Genomic DNA, 17,806 nt, shown 5'->3' with positions numbered 1-17,806 from the left:
AACAATCATAAAGTGAGGATATTTGTTAACCGTTACACTACCAAGTGCGTCAATTTAAATTTTCAACTAACTGCGGTAATGTGGTAAACCATCAACATCATAATTTGTCAACAGTTAATACTGTTGACAAATATAATTAATTCAAGAAACGGTGGTAAGCTTGCTTCATGTCATGTTAGATTTTAATACTTCGCGAAATTTGGGCAGGGTTTGTACAAGGATCATATTCAGTACTAGTTGTTTGCCCACTATCGGATTAACTGTATCTTGCTAGGTGGCTTCACCTACGTGAATCATGGTATAAAGTATCCTATGTGTTAAGTTAGAGCATTACCTATCCTTGTACCAAATGTCCTTTAAATTTGTTTAGTAGTTTTTGCGTGACAAAGTGATAAACTTTTATCCATTTATCGATCGTTACGAATTTTCATATAGGATATGTGAATTTCAGATGTAGGAAAACTAAAGAAACATATCACTTCTAGATGGTGTATAAAATAAAACATATCTACCAATTGTTAGGTTAGAACATAACTCTGAAAACCGGAAAAATCGGTTTGCAAAGTTATGTTTTGGTTTATTCATTTGGTGTAAAAATTTTTGCGTGATACTGGAACAAGCGTAAACACAAACAGAAAAGATTTCCAAGAAATATTGTTGTCTTCTATTGCTCTTGTTAAGTTGTCCTCCTATAATTTTTTCTTAAATATCTCCCATCTACAGACATCGTATAGTAATAATTTTATTATGCTCGTATTTGTAAAAAAAAACAGTGGAACGAAACAATGCTCTCTCTTATCCTATCTGCGACTAGTCCTAAAATAATATTTTATATTTGTAATACTTTATTCATTTAACTATACCAAAATACATTGAATGGGTACAACATAAGATATGTAGTAAAACTCAAAGCTAATAAATAATAGTTATAGTACCCATACAAATATAAAATTATGTTGTACATAAAAAAATTACAATAGTAACTATTGTGTTTCATTCGGTTTCTTCTCAGCAGATAACAATATTCTGAACCCAATAGTAAAATCATTATAAAGGACGATTTAAAAGGGCTTGTAAACAAGTCTATTGGAATAAAGATTATTTATATTCTATTAGGATTTATACTTAGTCCCGTCTGCGTCCCGTCCGAATGTAAACTATGCATATATAACGTTATAATATTATTACCAAATAAAAATACCTATCGTGGATATAATTATACTATAATGGCTTTTACCCGCGACTTTGTTCATGTAAACGCGGGATACGTTTGCTGACCGACATAAAAAGTATCCTATATCCGACTCCATCGCACATATGATTAGTACGCGTATACCAAATCAATCATAGTGATTGTTTAAGCCGTTAAGCCGCTATAAGGTAATAAATAAACTTATTTTCAAATTTATTATATTAGAAAGGATTGAAGAAGCTATTTTTCACAAATTAGATCTAATCTATAGAAAATAGTTTCTTTTTTTATAATACAAAATAAAAAAAAATGCAGATTAATAGTGATTTTTATACTGATGATATAAAATGTAGGCCTGTATATTTCATATTGCGTTATCTAATATCTAACTAAACGTTCTAAGTCTATGCCTTGTATAAGTGAGAATGAATGCAGGTCAGTCAGCTCGTCGTGATGCATTCAACAATTATTAACCACGATAGTTTCCAGGGGGAACCGCGTAAAGGTCAACCTGATAGGGTATATTACAAACAAAGGGGCCGTTAGACATCATTATTAACAATGCCATTTCTCCTCGCAAATATTATAAGGAAATGTAATTAACAATCTTTACTAATATTATAAATGTGGAAGTGAGTTTGTTTCTTTGCTATAAAATTTACTATTTGGGAGAAGGATATAAGCTACTCATCCCAGTAAACCAACAAATCTCGACCACGCGAACAAAGTCGCAGGTAAAAGCTAGTATTAATATAAGTCTTGGTAGACGTAAACACCTAATGCTTCACTTGATCGTATTTCGTTGAATATAATCGAATCCGACGTGGCAATGACTGAACTTATTTCCGTCTCTTCAGATTGTTTTTTAATCGTGTTATTTTTTTTTTTTTTTGAAATATAGATTTAAAATATCAGTAACTGTGTTTAATCGAAGATATTATTTGTAGCGTTTACTAGCGACTTCGTCCGCATGTCCAGGATATGTTTACTGACCGCGACAAGAAGTAGCCTTTTTCTCTCTCTATCCCATATAATACGTGTCTAATAAATTTCATAGTGTCGGTTAAGCCGTTAAATTAATAAACAAACAAAGTCGTTATCATATGTATTATCATTATCATCATTATTTCAGCCATTATCCGTCCACTACTGGACATAAGTTTCCCCCATAGGTTGCCATAAAGAAAGGTCCTAAACCACTTGCATTCACTGATTCCCTGCAATGCATTTCAAGTCAACACTCCATCTAGTGGGGAGTCGTCCTACACTGTGACCAGCCCATTGCCACTTCACCTGGCTTATCCTTTGGGCTGTGTCGGTTATTTTGGTTCTTTTGCAGATTTTTTCGTTTCGGATTCTATCACGCAAAGAGACTCCGAGCATAGCCCTCTCCATAGCCCGCTGAGTAACTTGTAGCTTTTGCATACGGACAATTGTGTAGGATCACGTTTCGGTTCCATAAGTCATTACTGGTAACACGTACTGGTTAAAGATTTTCGTCTTCTATTTTTTAAAAATTAATCATATGTATTATACATATGATTATTAAGAATTAATTAATTTAAAACATTCATATTATTTATGTAAATAAAGTTGGTATATAGTTTTTTTCTGAATAATTGAATAAATAAAATAGATTTTAGTAAAATTTACAGTCTTCAGCCATTATAAAATTAATATTAAATAATTGATTGTTGTCCGCAAAAAGAAATATAAATTGTTGGATCAGAAATGATAAAAAATTGATAATTATATGTAAAGAATTATTGAAATGGATTCAGTTTAATAAAAAATATCGAATATCGTGCACACAAAAAACGGTAAATTACGAAGTTCTTCCGTTTTGAAGTCGCTTAAAAATTATACAAATTTCGTATTCCACCTACATAGAATTAAACTACTACATATTTGTGTTCCAAAATAAATGTACTGTACCGTATTCAGATACCGCAGTGGTTTTAAGTGAGGCTCGTTTACAATTTAAAATTCCGCGAACATATGTAGATAAGGGGAGCATAATAAATTGTGGGCGAAGTAATTCCGGGTACCGGTGAAGCACACTAGTGGGGTTAATGAAATAACTTCGATATTTTACATTCGAAATAAAAATACAAATATTCATATTACGATTTTTCTAGATGAAAATAAGTAGTTTATCTAAAAACTTGTCAGCAAAATCAAATCCAATACAGCAAGGGGCGAAGTTACTAGTGTAATAGGTATTAATATTTTATTTATGCCGACGTATTGGAGATTTTTTATATTACGTTCAATCTTTATACAGTACCTCAGAGACGGACAATAACACGACGATTACGGGGAAAATACGTTATAATTGACTTACTTGAAATAAATATTTCTTAGGTTATTTCTTGTTTGTTATATTATAGTATCCCTTTATATTATGTTTAAAAAATAGCAATAATCTAAATTTCAACATTGAAATATTTTCATTTTTGGACTATATTTTAATTTATAATTATCGATCATTATTATAATTATCATTAATATTATTATAAGCATTATTTAAACTGTAAAGATATTATAAAACAAGATTATTCACCCATCATTTTAATAAAATATGTAGAGGCTAAATATGCATCGAAAGAGGACCACGGGTATAGTGCTCATGGCCCTCTTTCCATAATATATGTAAATATGATGTGATTCAGGAAATTGCACGTGTTTCACTATAAAATTTATCAAAATAACATTAATAGTGACTTTGTTCCCAGCAAATCTAGAGCTATGAAACTTTTTTAGATAACAATGCAAAATAGTAAGAAAATTTAAAAATATATATTCGTTTTCTTTATTTATTTATGGTGTTTATTGTCTGAGATTCACATATTCTAAAGATTTGTATCTGAAATTAGCAGTACACCTTAATGGGGCAAGTGCATATATAAGATCGTAATCCTCTTTAACTAAAGTAGAAACAATTGCAAATTTTTTCTTAGTTTAAAAAAGTTTTGGTAAAGTGTTTTACATATATATGATTTATTTAGGTATAGTTAATTCTTTAGTCATAGATTTATTTCTACAAAGTAATATAAAGTTTATCACCTTAATTTCCAGGTATTTCAATATTTATAGTGTATTAGCACTTCAGAACATTTCCTCGAGAATTTATTAGATAAATTATTTTATCAAAAGTTTCCAATGAAGTTCTACAAACCCCGCTAAAGAGTTTGTTCGTTATCTCTGCGAATAGACTGTTGATTTATGATCTTGAAAGTCGAGGTCAATATTGAAAGAAAAAGAAAAATTATAGCTAGAACGGAGTACCTATTCAACATATTAAGTCAAGGTTGGAATTGTTTATTATATAAATATAGTTAATAATATATTAATGGTTGGACTTGTTACATAAATATACAATATATATTAAATAAATAAATGATCACAAATAAAAAAAATACATTAATAAAAGTGGTTTATCTTTATTGTGAACATAGACATAGATAATTTTTTTTATGATTTAGGTAATAGATATTATGTGCATGTCAACTACTGGCATTTCACTCTCAATATGTATTTTAGAATCATAATTATAATCGACATGGTTGTTGATTTTTTAATAATATCAAAGACATTATAGAATACACTGGATAAAACATGAAAAAACCATAAATATTGTGATGTATTTTCATATTTTACTATTCCTGAGGATTATAGGGTAATATCACTGTAGTTAATGCTATACTTCATCCTTCAAAGAGTATTATCACAGATTATATCTATGATATTATATATCTTATATATATTATATGATAGTATTATATTATCTGTGCTGAAATAGAGCCTTGCATGTAAACACAGCTACTTAGTCGAAGAAACACGAGTAAATTCTATAACATGTAACTAATTTTATTTTTACGTTCGTGCTATTTTTAAAAAAATCCTGTCTATTTAAATATATATCAATACCAGATCCATCTCGTGATTTTGGCATTGTACATTATTATTGTAATGTGCGTATATTTTTTATTAGTGTGATAACTGTATATATTAAATATCATTCAAATCCGATTAACATTTTGTACGTAATTAAGTAACAAATATTCAAATATTTGTACATTTTACATTTATTTAAAAAAAATTAAGTTTATTAATCTAGTAATCTTGAATGTATATTCATAGTATTAATTAGTCCAGTACAAAGATATTTGTTTTTAAATTAAGGAAAATGTAAAAAAGCTGTAAGGAATATGAAATAGATTTGTTGAAAGTCAAGCAAAACAAAATACATTGGGATCACAAGAATCGTAAACATTAAAGTGGTGAGAGAAACACGTTATCGAGTTTAATGTGTTTAGGAGTCACCATTGAGAGTTGGCTATGAAAAGCGCACTCCAAACGTGATATCGCTGTACATTATTGTAATAACAGCACTCCGAGGCTTCTTTGACGTCGACTGGGGTCGTGTGTAACCTCTCATTTTCCTTACCGAAATTCAAAGGAGTTCTAACAAAGCTTTGTTTTGCATCGCTCGCTCGAAAAGCCGCTGAAAGGCTGGCTTTTTAGATAAGGTTCTCTTATAAATTTTCAGCATAGAGCAGACATTCTGCGCTAAAGTTTTTCGTTGTGGGAATGTGAGCAGATGGTGCAATTCCCATTCTAGTTCGGGTCGGCGTTTTGTCGAGTTATTTGCTGCCGTTCTCCTCGTTAGCTATGGTAATTGTATTTTGGATGTAAGGAATATCATTATAACGATTTACTTTTGTTTTTTTTTTCTTCATTAGTTATCTTCAATATCAAAATAATTATCCATATAACCATTTGTAAAGTTGCGCCATCTATTTCTATTAAAATCTGTACTATTACATTTTATCTATGGTTCATATAGAATTATTTTTAATGTATTTTCAATATCTGCATCGTTGATAATCGTTAATCGTTATCGTTAATAATGTAATTTAATACATATACATAGTTGAATGCTCATCAAGCAAGTTTTCTATTTTGACGTATCTGTCAAATTGAGTCCATATCGTTCTATGACACTTAGGTCACCGTAATAATAATCAAATTCCTTATTAAGCATAATGCATAGTCAGTCCTGAAACTATGTATATGTATGTATGAATGTTTTTTTGTGATTTCTGCCAAATCAATATGTAATTCGAGAAATTATTCATTATAGTATCACGATAGAAATCGGAGAGATTAAGTCTTGAGTTACATAAACAGAATTCTATTCAAACATAATCTCTATGTTATACGCATATTGTCTATGTGTGGGTGGTAGATTTATTACTAAATCAAGCTTTTATTACTGAAGTTCCATTAATCTATTCTATTAGATTTTTTTGCTGTTAAAATTGCTCCATCAAAGTGAAAGTAAAAAGTGAAGAATATTGTAATAAAAATGTAATAACATTATCTGGAGTGATAACTTTTTGTTCCTAATTGTGGACTTTCCGAGCATGAAATATTGTTTCGGTTAGTTGCTTAAACAAGTTTTAATTAAAAAGAAGAAATATTTTCTATCTACCTGCGTCTTTATAAAATAATAAAATATTGTTTACAAATTATTAACCGGATTTTAATGTACTCAAATTGAGATTTTGCTGATTGAGAGGTAAAATTTGTTTAAATAAATTAGATTTTTATTTTGACTTAATAAAACACTCTTGAATATTAAGTACGAATTTTATATTTTTTCATCACAAATCACTGCTCTAAAAGAACACACTCTTCTTTAGCAACTATTTAATAAAAACTTTGCATGCGCTTGTTTAAAAATTTCTTTAATAAGTGTGCAAAATATAGTAGGTATTTAAAAGTGAAGAGTCAAGTTTCCGGAACTGGCGTGATGCGTAAGACTTGTTATGAAAGATAATAATATATTTGTGAAGATAGAAGAATTAGGATTTAATTTTGTCTGCCGTCTCTGCAAAAGATTTATTTTGAAAATACATTATAACAGTTCATATTAACCTTTTAGAGAAAATTTGAATCCCTGATAGAATCCATCTATCTCGGGAAGTAAATTGGGACTCAAGTGTACAAAGTTGATAACATTATTATAAAATAATTACAATAATAATAGGCCATTTCTAGATATTATTTGACGTTGTAGAATAGAACCTAGTCCATATTTGATGTATATTCCTTGATAGTTTGGCTCGTTAGCATGAAATCTGACAGGCACCTGTCTGTGAAATATCACGGTTTAGTCAGATTTCGCATTGAATTTGCTATGCATCCTGCTTTGTCTGTTAAAACTCTATAATGTTTATTTAAATAGTACTTATATTTGAAATGAATACGACAAATATGAAAATTGGTATATTCAGTTAATAAAAAAAGTGTTTCTTCAATTGCAATTAGGAAAATTAATTATTCCAAAAAATATTTTCTAGTCAAAGCCTGTAACAGGTATAATAATCATTATTGCCATATTGACTTATATAATTGTAATTTTGGTACTCTGAAACTCATCGTAGTTTGGATAAAAATAATAGAGTTGCTTTGACACTATTCAATAATTTTAATTAAAGACTGTCAAAAAGCAATTTTTGATTTTGTTGGTCAAATAATATTTAACCTTTTCAAACAGAAACGAAATTAATTTTGTAATTAATTACGAATTTATTGAAATTTTGTTTATGCTTCGAAAACAGTTTTGAACATGACCATTTCTTTTAATTATATAGTAAACGTATTTCGCTAAAATAGGTATCAGAATAATAAACTTGGTAAACTTACTGCTTACATAAACGTAATTGTAAAAGTTATTTATTTTTTTTTTTTTTTTACAACACAGGGGGCAAACGAGCATGCGGCTCACCTGATGGTAAGTGACTACCGCCGCCCATGATCACCCACAACACCAGCGGCATTGCAGGTGTGCTGCCGGCCTTTTAAAAAGGAATATACTCTTTTCTTGAAGGTTATGTTGTCGTATCGGTTCGGAAATACTGCTGCTGGAAGTTGATTCCAAAGAATGGTTGTGCGTGGAAGAAAGTGCCTTGAAAAACGCACGGTGGAAGACCGCCACTCGTCCAGATGATTGGGATGAAACTTTAGTTTGTGGCGGGTTGTACGGTGGTGAAAATCAGCAGCAGGTATCAATCCGAACAATTCCTCAGAACACTCCCCATGATAAATTCGGTAGAAGATGCACAGAGACGCAACATCTCTGCGCAGTTTCAATGGGTCAAGTCGGACAGTAAGGCGTTGACTATCGATAATTCGAGCCGCCCGACTTTGAATGCGGTCTAACGGAAGGAGTTGGTACTGTGGCGCTCCTGCCCACAGGTGAGAACAGTATTCCATATGCGGCCTGACTTGGGCTTTATATAATTTCAGGCGGTGTTCTGGCATGAAATATCGTCTCACCCTATTGAGCACTCCTAACTTTTTGGAAGCTATCTTAGCCTTCTCCTCCAGATGACCGCAAAACTGGACGTCGCAAGATATATCAACGCCCAGAATTCCTAGACTTGACTTTTTATCAAGGGAAGTGCCCTGAAAGTGAGGAGATACGACAAACGGCGTCTTTTTTGCGGTAAACGCGCAGACTTGTGTCTTTTTGGGGTTAAATTGGACAAGATTTTGTTCACCCCAGATCGAAACTTGATGGAGTGAAGTTTCGATTTCAGACACAAGTCTATTCCGGCACTCATCGGTATGTGCCCGCGATTTGCTTTTATAGTAAATCTTTTTAAAACATTTATCTTTATTTTTACATAGGTATTATAATAAAGTCGTAACGAACAAAAAAAAATGTTTTCTGATACAACGAAACTAATGGTTTTTATTTTTTTTTTTCAGACTATTATATCGTAAATTGCTAATTTACGAAAAAACTACTGAAATTAGTGTGATGAAACTGTCATAGTATCTTAAGTTAAATATGTGTGAATACAAGTTAAATAATTATCTTCTATGAGATCAAATTGTTATTTTTCAAAGCAAAAAAAAAAAGATATAGTGTGAAATAATGTTGTATAAAATATAAATATATAAATATATTTGTATAATAAAGCGCAAAATGTTATCAGCACAGTTAGTATTAAATATAATATGAACTGTTGAATCAATTATATGAAAACTCAACTATGTGAAATTATATAGAAGACGTTACTTACCTATGACAGCGAGACGTATTTGAAAATTTCGTGTCGGCGAATTTTTAAAGTCCACTCTACATCTGTAGACGCCTTCGTCGTCCAACTGAACCGTGTCCAGCATCAAGGACGCTGGTCGGGCAACGGTCGCAAAGTACGCCCGCGGGCCAAATGCATTTGGATCTGACCACTGCAGCGCTTTGTTAAACGATCGCCCCCGAACGTCGAAGCTGGAAAATAAAAGAATATTAACATAGTGAGTTATACTAGTTATTTACCATACCATGTCAGCCATTAATTGACTGCTATTGAATATATAGCCCTTCCTGTATTGGGTTTTTTTTTTTTGATGGGTGAAAATGGTATGGTAACCCCGCCTGCGCTAACGGGATACGCTGGCGGAGCACCAGTGAAGGGTGATAGATGAGAATGAAAACAGGCCAGTTAGGCCATTATGATGAATTCATCAGGAATTAACCATGATAGCTTGCAGGGAGAACCGCGAGGAGGTCGACCTGGTTGGGTATATTGCTAGCAATGGGATTCTCAGTCTCCATTACTAACAATCCATTTCCCCCTGTATTGGGGGTTTTGCCAGTCGTTACCATGCTTGACAGGCGAATTAGCAACTGCCGTTAGGTCTTGGTAATGTTTTAAGATGGACGCTACTGCCTATTCCTCGACCATTAAGTTCCTTTAGTCGCCTCTTATCTTTTTATATATTGCCTTTTTATATATTATATACTACTTTTTACAATTAATAAATGTTTGCATCACAGAATGTAGAACAAAAAAAAAAAACACATACAATAATATCAAAAAACAGAATAAATGAATTTATTTATAAAGATTTAAAATCAAATAATGTTAAAAATATTTTGTTATGCTTTGACAATATTATTTTCATGCCCTACCTACTCTGCTAATCACTTCTCGCGAAGGGATGAGAACAAGAGTATCTATTAATTTATGAAACGTAACTTTAATAATAAAATTTAATAAGAAAGGTCTACGTTAATTTTATATAATAACGCAAGGATGAGAAAGTCAAATTTAATTAAAATCTATTTAGCAGATTTCACACGATGTATGCACATATTATCTATATGAAAACACTCCAGTTTTGTATATTACACACATTTACGTTTTATTAAAAAAATACATAAAATTTACATTAATGTCGAGAGTATAATAAAAATAAAGCTTTGTGTTCTGCTTTGCTAATTGTTTTTTTATAGCAGCCAATTATTACTTAAGTGAAATAGTATGTGTTCTAGTTGAGTAGATTATTATTTATTTATTTTACACTTTATTACACCATTTTTAGAATAGTAAATTTTAATCATAAATGATACAAAATGCGGCCTTATCGCTAATATCGAACAATTCTTGTTGAATTCGTTACGATGGGCCAACTGATCTGCTTCATCCTCACCTATCATCCTTCACTGGTGCCCCGCCGGTGTATACCGATAGCGTGGGGTTACCATTTCATTATCACCCATTAAAAAAAATCTCTTGGTAGATACCTTTTCATTAATGCATACTTTTGAAAAAATTAAAAATGTGACTACCATGAGAACCCCCGGCATAGAATAGGCCACTCCTTCTTTTCTTATGGGCATCGTAGGAGAACTTCTAGTACTGAGGGAATTTAATTGTCGAGGAATGGGTAGCAGGCTGCTACCCAGGCTGTTGTTTAAATAGGGATGCTACTACTAACAGCGTCCTTCTTTAAACGTCATCAAAAACCTAATCGCGGTTGCCAACCCTGCAAGGTCTGCAAAGCGTGACAAATATTGGCTAAAATCCCCTTATGGAGGAGACCTATGTTCAGCAATGGACAATTAACGGCTAATATGATGATAATGATGATAATTGTGAAAGAACGGAGACAGGTATTTGGTAATAATTCTGGATAGATTTAGTCTATGGAAATATATCTAGTAAATTAAATTCCTTTCGTGCCGTATTACGTGAACAATTATAAAATAAGAATTAAGAAGTATATAATAAAATATAACTTTGATACAATGTATTTTTATTTCGTTACTAACAGAGCCTATAATAAAAATGGGCTTTCTCATTCCTGTGGTGATTTATTGTGGCATTAAAAGTTGCGACTTTGGATTATAAAATCGCTAAGAGTACGTTTATTAAACAAGGAGATTTCATACCAAAGTCCCTGTAATAAAATCACAGATTCGGCAGTTTATCCGATTTTATCGATTCTTCAGTATTGGGTAGTTTACTGAACGGAACCCGTAAAAATACCTTGCTCTCGTAAACATGGCTCTTCCCTCTTTGTGTTTTATGCATTATCAATTTACTTATTATAGTCGCAATTTGTTGAATTTGTTAGATTGTGAGTTTAAAAAACGAAGTTAGTTTAATTGACTGTAGATAGTGCACGTTGTCAATCTGAAACTTTTCATTTCTTAGAAGCGCTGGTAACTTTATGCTGTAGGAACGTAACGACGGACTTTATTAACGTTATTAGATGTGGTAGTTTGCAATGCTACGCTTCGTTAGTTAGGTCAGTTTTTGAACTTGGAATAAGGTTTATCGAATCCTTATATTTTGTCTGATAGTAATAGAGGTGAAAAAATGCCTGGGCTGATATGCTATAGTGTGTTCTACTAACGAGTGCCGATCTTGAAATCATCGGAGTTGTTTTCTTTGTTTACTGTAATTTAACGCCAGAAGTATTTAGGAATAGTTTAGGTAGAAATTATAAGGAGGGAGGACCTCAGGAATAGCAACGCGTCACAGTGAACTCTGTAATCTCCGTGTTACTGATTATGTATCTATAGGTGATGGTTACCACTTTTCATCAGGTGGGCCGTTAGCTTGTTTGTCATTCTAAGTTTATTAAAAAAGAAGGTTGGTTATATTGTTCTATTACGCATAATGGCCTAGTTACGAAGCTAAGTGTGAAAATGCTTAAGAGGAAAATTTTGACAAAATTTTCTTTTATGTTAGCTATATACTCATACACTGCTAGCCATTTAAAGATGCTCCAAGTTGCTCAGCGCACAATGGAAGGAGCTATACTTAGAGTTTTACTACGTGATAAAATATGAAATGCGGATATTCACAAAAGAATTAAAATGACTGGCATAGTCTGAAGAATTTGTAAGCTGAAGTGGAAACTGATCATGTAACTCAGTCAACCGATAATTGATGGGAAAGAAATGTTCTAATAAGTGGCGACTTCGTGCTGATAAGTGCAGTGTAGGGTGATGTCTCCGCGTGATGGATTGACGATTTCAAAAGTAATGAAGGAAGATATTGGATGATGATGAATATGAAGGAGACCTAAGTTCGACAGTGGATGATAAATAGACTAATTATAACGATGAAGTCGTATACACTTGCACAATACAGGTGCGTTGTAGCGTGCTGTTATAGGTGTTTTATTATGACCGGACGAAATTGTACGGTGAGAATTGTCTATCGTTGGATTTAAAAATCCAGACAGACGAGGCAAATATAAAAGATATTTCGTCCGAAAAAAATATCTGTTGCTTGCATTATTTGATGTTATTTTTTAAGAAAAGATGAATTCCCGTGATAGTACACTATCGCTGTTATAGGGTACACCTTATATTGTTACTTGGGAAATGTTACGATATTTCCCAAGTAACGATAATTCACTCTGCGGCAGCAATTGTTTAGGATGTGTCAAAATTTTGATTGATATATTCGAAGAGAGTGTCTATAGAGACGGTAGTTTAATGGCAAAACAATGTATTGGTATTATGAGAGGTATAAAATTATTAAAAAATAAAATAAGTCAGGTTTTTCTCGAGTGTTGTTGTTGTAACGAACATGACATTCGACATCAGAAAATCAGAATCACATCAGAAAATCAGTCTTAAATAAAATCTAATTAAAATATTAAAGAATTTTAATTCTTTAAATATTTTTTTTATAAGAAAACACTATTCTCTAAGCCAGTAAATACGTATACGTATATTTTTTATGCGGCACGCTGTATACAAACCAACAATTTACTATTACTTGTAAAGTTATGTAAATAAATTTGCATTCTTTTGCGATAAACATTAATGGAATGTGCTAATTCGGCTTTTTATGTTATATTCTATTTTTTTTTATTCTAAGCCTATTGTAAAGAGTGCTGTTGTACTCTATTCTAATACGCTTATATCTCCTTTGTTTTCTCTAAATTCGTAGATTGTCGTTGTACTCGCATATCTATTTTTTACATGTTTTTCGGGCACATACTCGTAATTAATTAAAAACATACAACTAGATATCACTTCCGCTGACGCCTCCGTGGAATGTATAAGCTTGGTCGGTAGTTTATAGGGCAGTGTAGATATTTAAAAGCCGTCAACGCCCTAATAATAGGGGCAAACGACGCCGGGTGATTAATGACCAGATGGTCAGAATGTTACGTAAGCATGTTACCTCCACTTCGTTATGTGGGGGCTAGTTGGCGCATGATTTGTTGCTCCCTTGTTGCTTAGATAGGGTTGAGATAGTGTTTGTTACGAAACATGTACCTATAATTATAGTTTACATAAACTAATATGGAAATTCAGAATTGTTATTCACATAAACAGTGTGTGTTCAGGATTATTATTATTTTATATAACGGAGCGTTGTCATAGGGTTTTTTCCTCATTTCCATTAATAAGCATTTAAGGGAGTATTCTAATATTTTTTTGCAAAAAGGAAACATCAATTTCATATCATATAGATAGCTAGATAGATAGATACTCTTTATTGTTTCCTCCAAAAGATTACAATAGTAAACTTATTGTAAATATAAATAATTACAAGAAATAATCACAATGAGAAAACAATGGGCGACCTTATCGCTAAGAGCGATCTCTTCCAGGCAACCTTTGGATGGAGAGGAGTAATTTATATATATATATATATATATATATATATATATATATATATATAAATATATATATAGAGGAGTCATATCGGATCATCTTAACAATAAAGCTCTATACTTAGATTAAATAATAATTGTTAGACCTTCAATGAAAATATCTGGCATATGTCAGCATAAGTCAGTTAATATTATTCACAGGTGCTAACATAATTTAATGAGAAAGTACGAGGATTCCTGATTTTTTATTCAGTTCTATTTTACATATTTTTGTCAATGATGCATAATATTTTATTATTCTTGTAAAAACATAGACGTAACGTAAAAATCTTGTAAGGACTTATTTTCAGATATTGTTCTGAAATAATTTATTCAAAGGGTTATCTTGTAACTAGCCAGGGAGAATTTTTGAGCCAACAGAATCTATCGACTCTCAGAACATCTGAAGATGTCGCTCCATTTAGTGGAGAATTTCTATTCACTATTTCACCTGAACGAAGACACCATCATCGTTAAAAATTATTAGGAATATATTTTGTTATAAATATGTTTTATATTACTGTTTTATATAACGATTTAGTACTAGTATATTTTAGCATTGTATGAATGACTAATTACTAATTCGATAACCTATAAATATTTTTCTTATAAGTAAATACAAAAAAGGAAGGCATACTTCAAATAAAACCCTATATGAAACTCCATGGTTACGGTAGTAATACCAATATTACTACCGACTAAATCCTTCTCTTATGAAGAGAAATCCCAGCTTATCATTGGGCTCTTAATGCATGATGATGATGATGTATTTATTAGTAATAACAAAATAATAATATTGTTAGTCAAGAGTCTTCAGAAAAACATATTACCTATTACGGTCATATCTACATTTATTGAACATATTATTACATAATACTAATATATTTTATTCCGAATAAGGTACCTTCGCGAAATATGAAAGAACGTTGCAGGTACGTTTACGATCTTTCGATCCAATACTTCAATCTACGTTAAACAAGCTCAGGCAATTTTGTACTTATTTCCTAAATAAATACGGGTGGAAATCTCGTGAACTCTGAACAGTGGGTCAAGGTGTATGTTTAGATATATTCAGAGATAGAGCTACGGTAAATCAATCCTCCATTTTTATCTATGGTACAACGTTTCATATTTACCTCGGCATTAGAGCTTGTTTATTTGCACAGAATTGTAATGAAATCGGAGATCAGAAATATCCGTCTGCTCGCTACCAAGCCCCATATAGTTTTAGTAAGTTATTCATGTCATGTGTTACGCCGTCCAGTAATTATTTATTAGTTGATTGATGCCTTCCTATATGATTATGTATTTTTATTGTTATTAATTTGTTATAATACAGCTGTATTGTGCTTTAATTATTCATGAACAATAATGGATTGGATTTTCTCGTACATTTATTACGTGTAAATCCCGGCATAGAATAGGCCACCCCTTCTTTTCCCGTAGGTGTCGTAAGAGGCGACCAAGGGAGCTGAAGGTCAAAGGATGGGCAGCAGTGTCCTTCTTAATACATCCGCAAAAGTTAAACTGCGGTTGACAGTCCGTCTGCCAAGTGTGGCAACTACTTGCGAGACTGCCTTATGGAGGAGGCTATTTACAGCAGTGGACAGTTCATCGATGATATAATATAATACAATACTATTTACATACATGTTTTTCTTGATAAACGTTATTTAATTAATTTTTTTGTCATAAGTCATGTTAGACTTTAAGAATATACATCGCAACATTTAGTTTTTGTTTATAAATTGTATTTTTTTTAGAGTGCAGATTATCACTGATATATGTATATACAAATGTCAGGAAAAAATAAAAAAGAAGATTCTTTTGACACGAGAGACATGCGTTAAGACGAGGAAAGTGGTAGCGAAACGTTGGAGCGATAATGCAAAAAAGAAGCGGTCGAAATTTGTCGCTAACTTTTCGAATTATTTGATTAATTTTGTTTTTGACTTATCAAAAATGACTGTCTGTTTTTAAATTAAGTATGATTTTATAATTATGCTTTGTAATTACTATTTATTATTTAGAAAATTTTATAATTTACCTTAGCATGACAGAGCACAATACGTTTCTAAAGTAAACCGTATGTAAATGCATGAAATATTTTTAAAATTTCTTTGCATATTTGTGTCATTACCATATGTTCGAAAAAAAATATTATATTGTGATTTTTGTGTCGATAAAATCGTGCCGTGTTGTATTGTGTCACGGGAAATTAAAAAGCGTCCATTATGTTGGTTCAGCTTTGGATATCAGTTCCTAAGCTATTAAACATACTTCCACAAAACTTAAAAACACAAAATAGTAAGTAAATTAATATGAATTTTAATTTAGTATAATAACACGTATTTTATAAAAAAATACACAAATTTAAAAAGAATAAAGTCAAAGATCCAGAAGAAAAAATAAACTTATAATGGAAAAAAAGTCGATTATGAATCTTGAAGTTAAAAAGTTTGGAGTACATCAATGTTTGATATAAAAATAAATACTAAAATTGTACATGTGAAAGTGATTTTGTTTTTTACATTGTAGCGTTTTAACAGTTTAACTAACCACTATGAAATTTGATATATATGTACTATATGGGAAAGAGTAAGATCTAGATTCGTTATGATCTCAGTCACACGAACAAAGACGCCGGTGAAAGTTAATATGTAATAAAATAATGTGTACCTAGTTACAACTTTAACTCATACAAAGAACACACAAGAATTTGAAATAACTATTTATGGTAGCGTGCCAAACCCCATTTCGATATTAACAACAATAAAATTTGAATTTTACGACCTCTTGGCTTTCTGGACATAAAAGTTTTTAAGTTTGTAGTTTAACTATCTGATATTTAGGAATTATTTTTATTAAGTTATTAAAAATATATATAATTATTTTACATAAATATGATGCGAATATAAATAAGCAATATTTGCTTTCTTTCATTTCCATTCTAACCTATGTAATTTTCCCATTTACAACAGAAAACTGAATAAATTTTCTGTTGTAAATGGAAAAATTATATTTACAAAGACTTTTATATCTGTTATTCTATAGCAGCAATTTCAAGTATAGACTATTTTATATAGATCAATAATTGAAATTTAGTTTGAAATAACGTAATTCACATATCGAATATATGTATTATAAAAGTCATCCAAATCTCTATCGCAACAAAAATATGTTAGTAAAGATAATTTCATAATGGCGAACATTGCAAAGGTTAGGTTAATCCTTTTTAAACTAATATTATATTTGGAATTTTTTAACAATACATTTTTATCCACATTAAAATGAAAGGGAAAGATGACCAAGCTTTATAGTAACTCACTGTCAATATGTTAAATAAATTTCACAATATTACAATACATAACACCGTACTTCATCCAAAACAGACAAATCTCTCGGTGGAATCACATAAATTTGTCAAATGATTAATGTCTTGAGCTCAGCTTATCTCCGGCTGCAGGCTACTGCCCGTTGTAATTAAGTGCAGATAAGTGTTACAACTTATTAATGGGGGATGTGTATGGTAGGGTTCTTTGTTAATGCTATGTTCTTTATTGCTTCGGATTGTTATTATTATATCATAAGTCATTAAATTAATAATTAATAATAATTGACATGTAT

The 17,806-nt window shown here is 31.3% G+C and overlaps 1 protein-coding gene across 3 annotated transcripts in view; it reads right to left on the bottom strand.

Annotated features, from left to right (window-relative positions):
• The window catches only part of LOC113519903 (neural cell adhesion molecule 1-like), a 144,283-nt gene that overhangs the window by 75,475 nt on the left and 51,002 nt on the right, over nucleotides 1-17,806 (bottom strand). For all 3 annotated transcript variants that reach the window (XM_026905125.3, XM_031913169.2, XM_052900430.1), the window contains exon 4: nucleotides 9,292-9,500. In XM_026905125.3, the coding sequence (XP_026760926.1) occupies nucleotides 9,292-9,500 (209 nt within the window). The remainder of the gene's footprint in view (nucleotides 1-9,291; nucleotides 9,501-17,806) is intronic.

The sequence above is a fragment of the Galleria mellonella genome, unplaced genomic scaffold (assembly GCF_026898425.1).
Source record: "Galleria mellonella isolate WM207_F2 unplaced genomic scaffold, CSIRO_AGI_GalMel_v1 utg65, whole genome shotgun sequence".
NCBI classification, from domain to species: Eukaryota; Metazoa; Arthropoda; class Insecta; order Lepidoptera; family Pyralidae; genus Galleria; species Galleria mellonella.
This window is presented reverse-complemented; position numbering and strand designations above follow the sequence as displayed.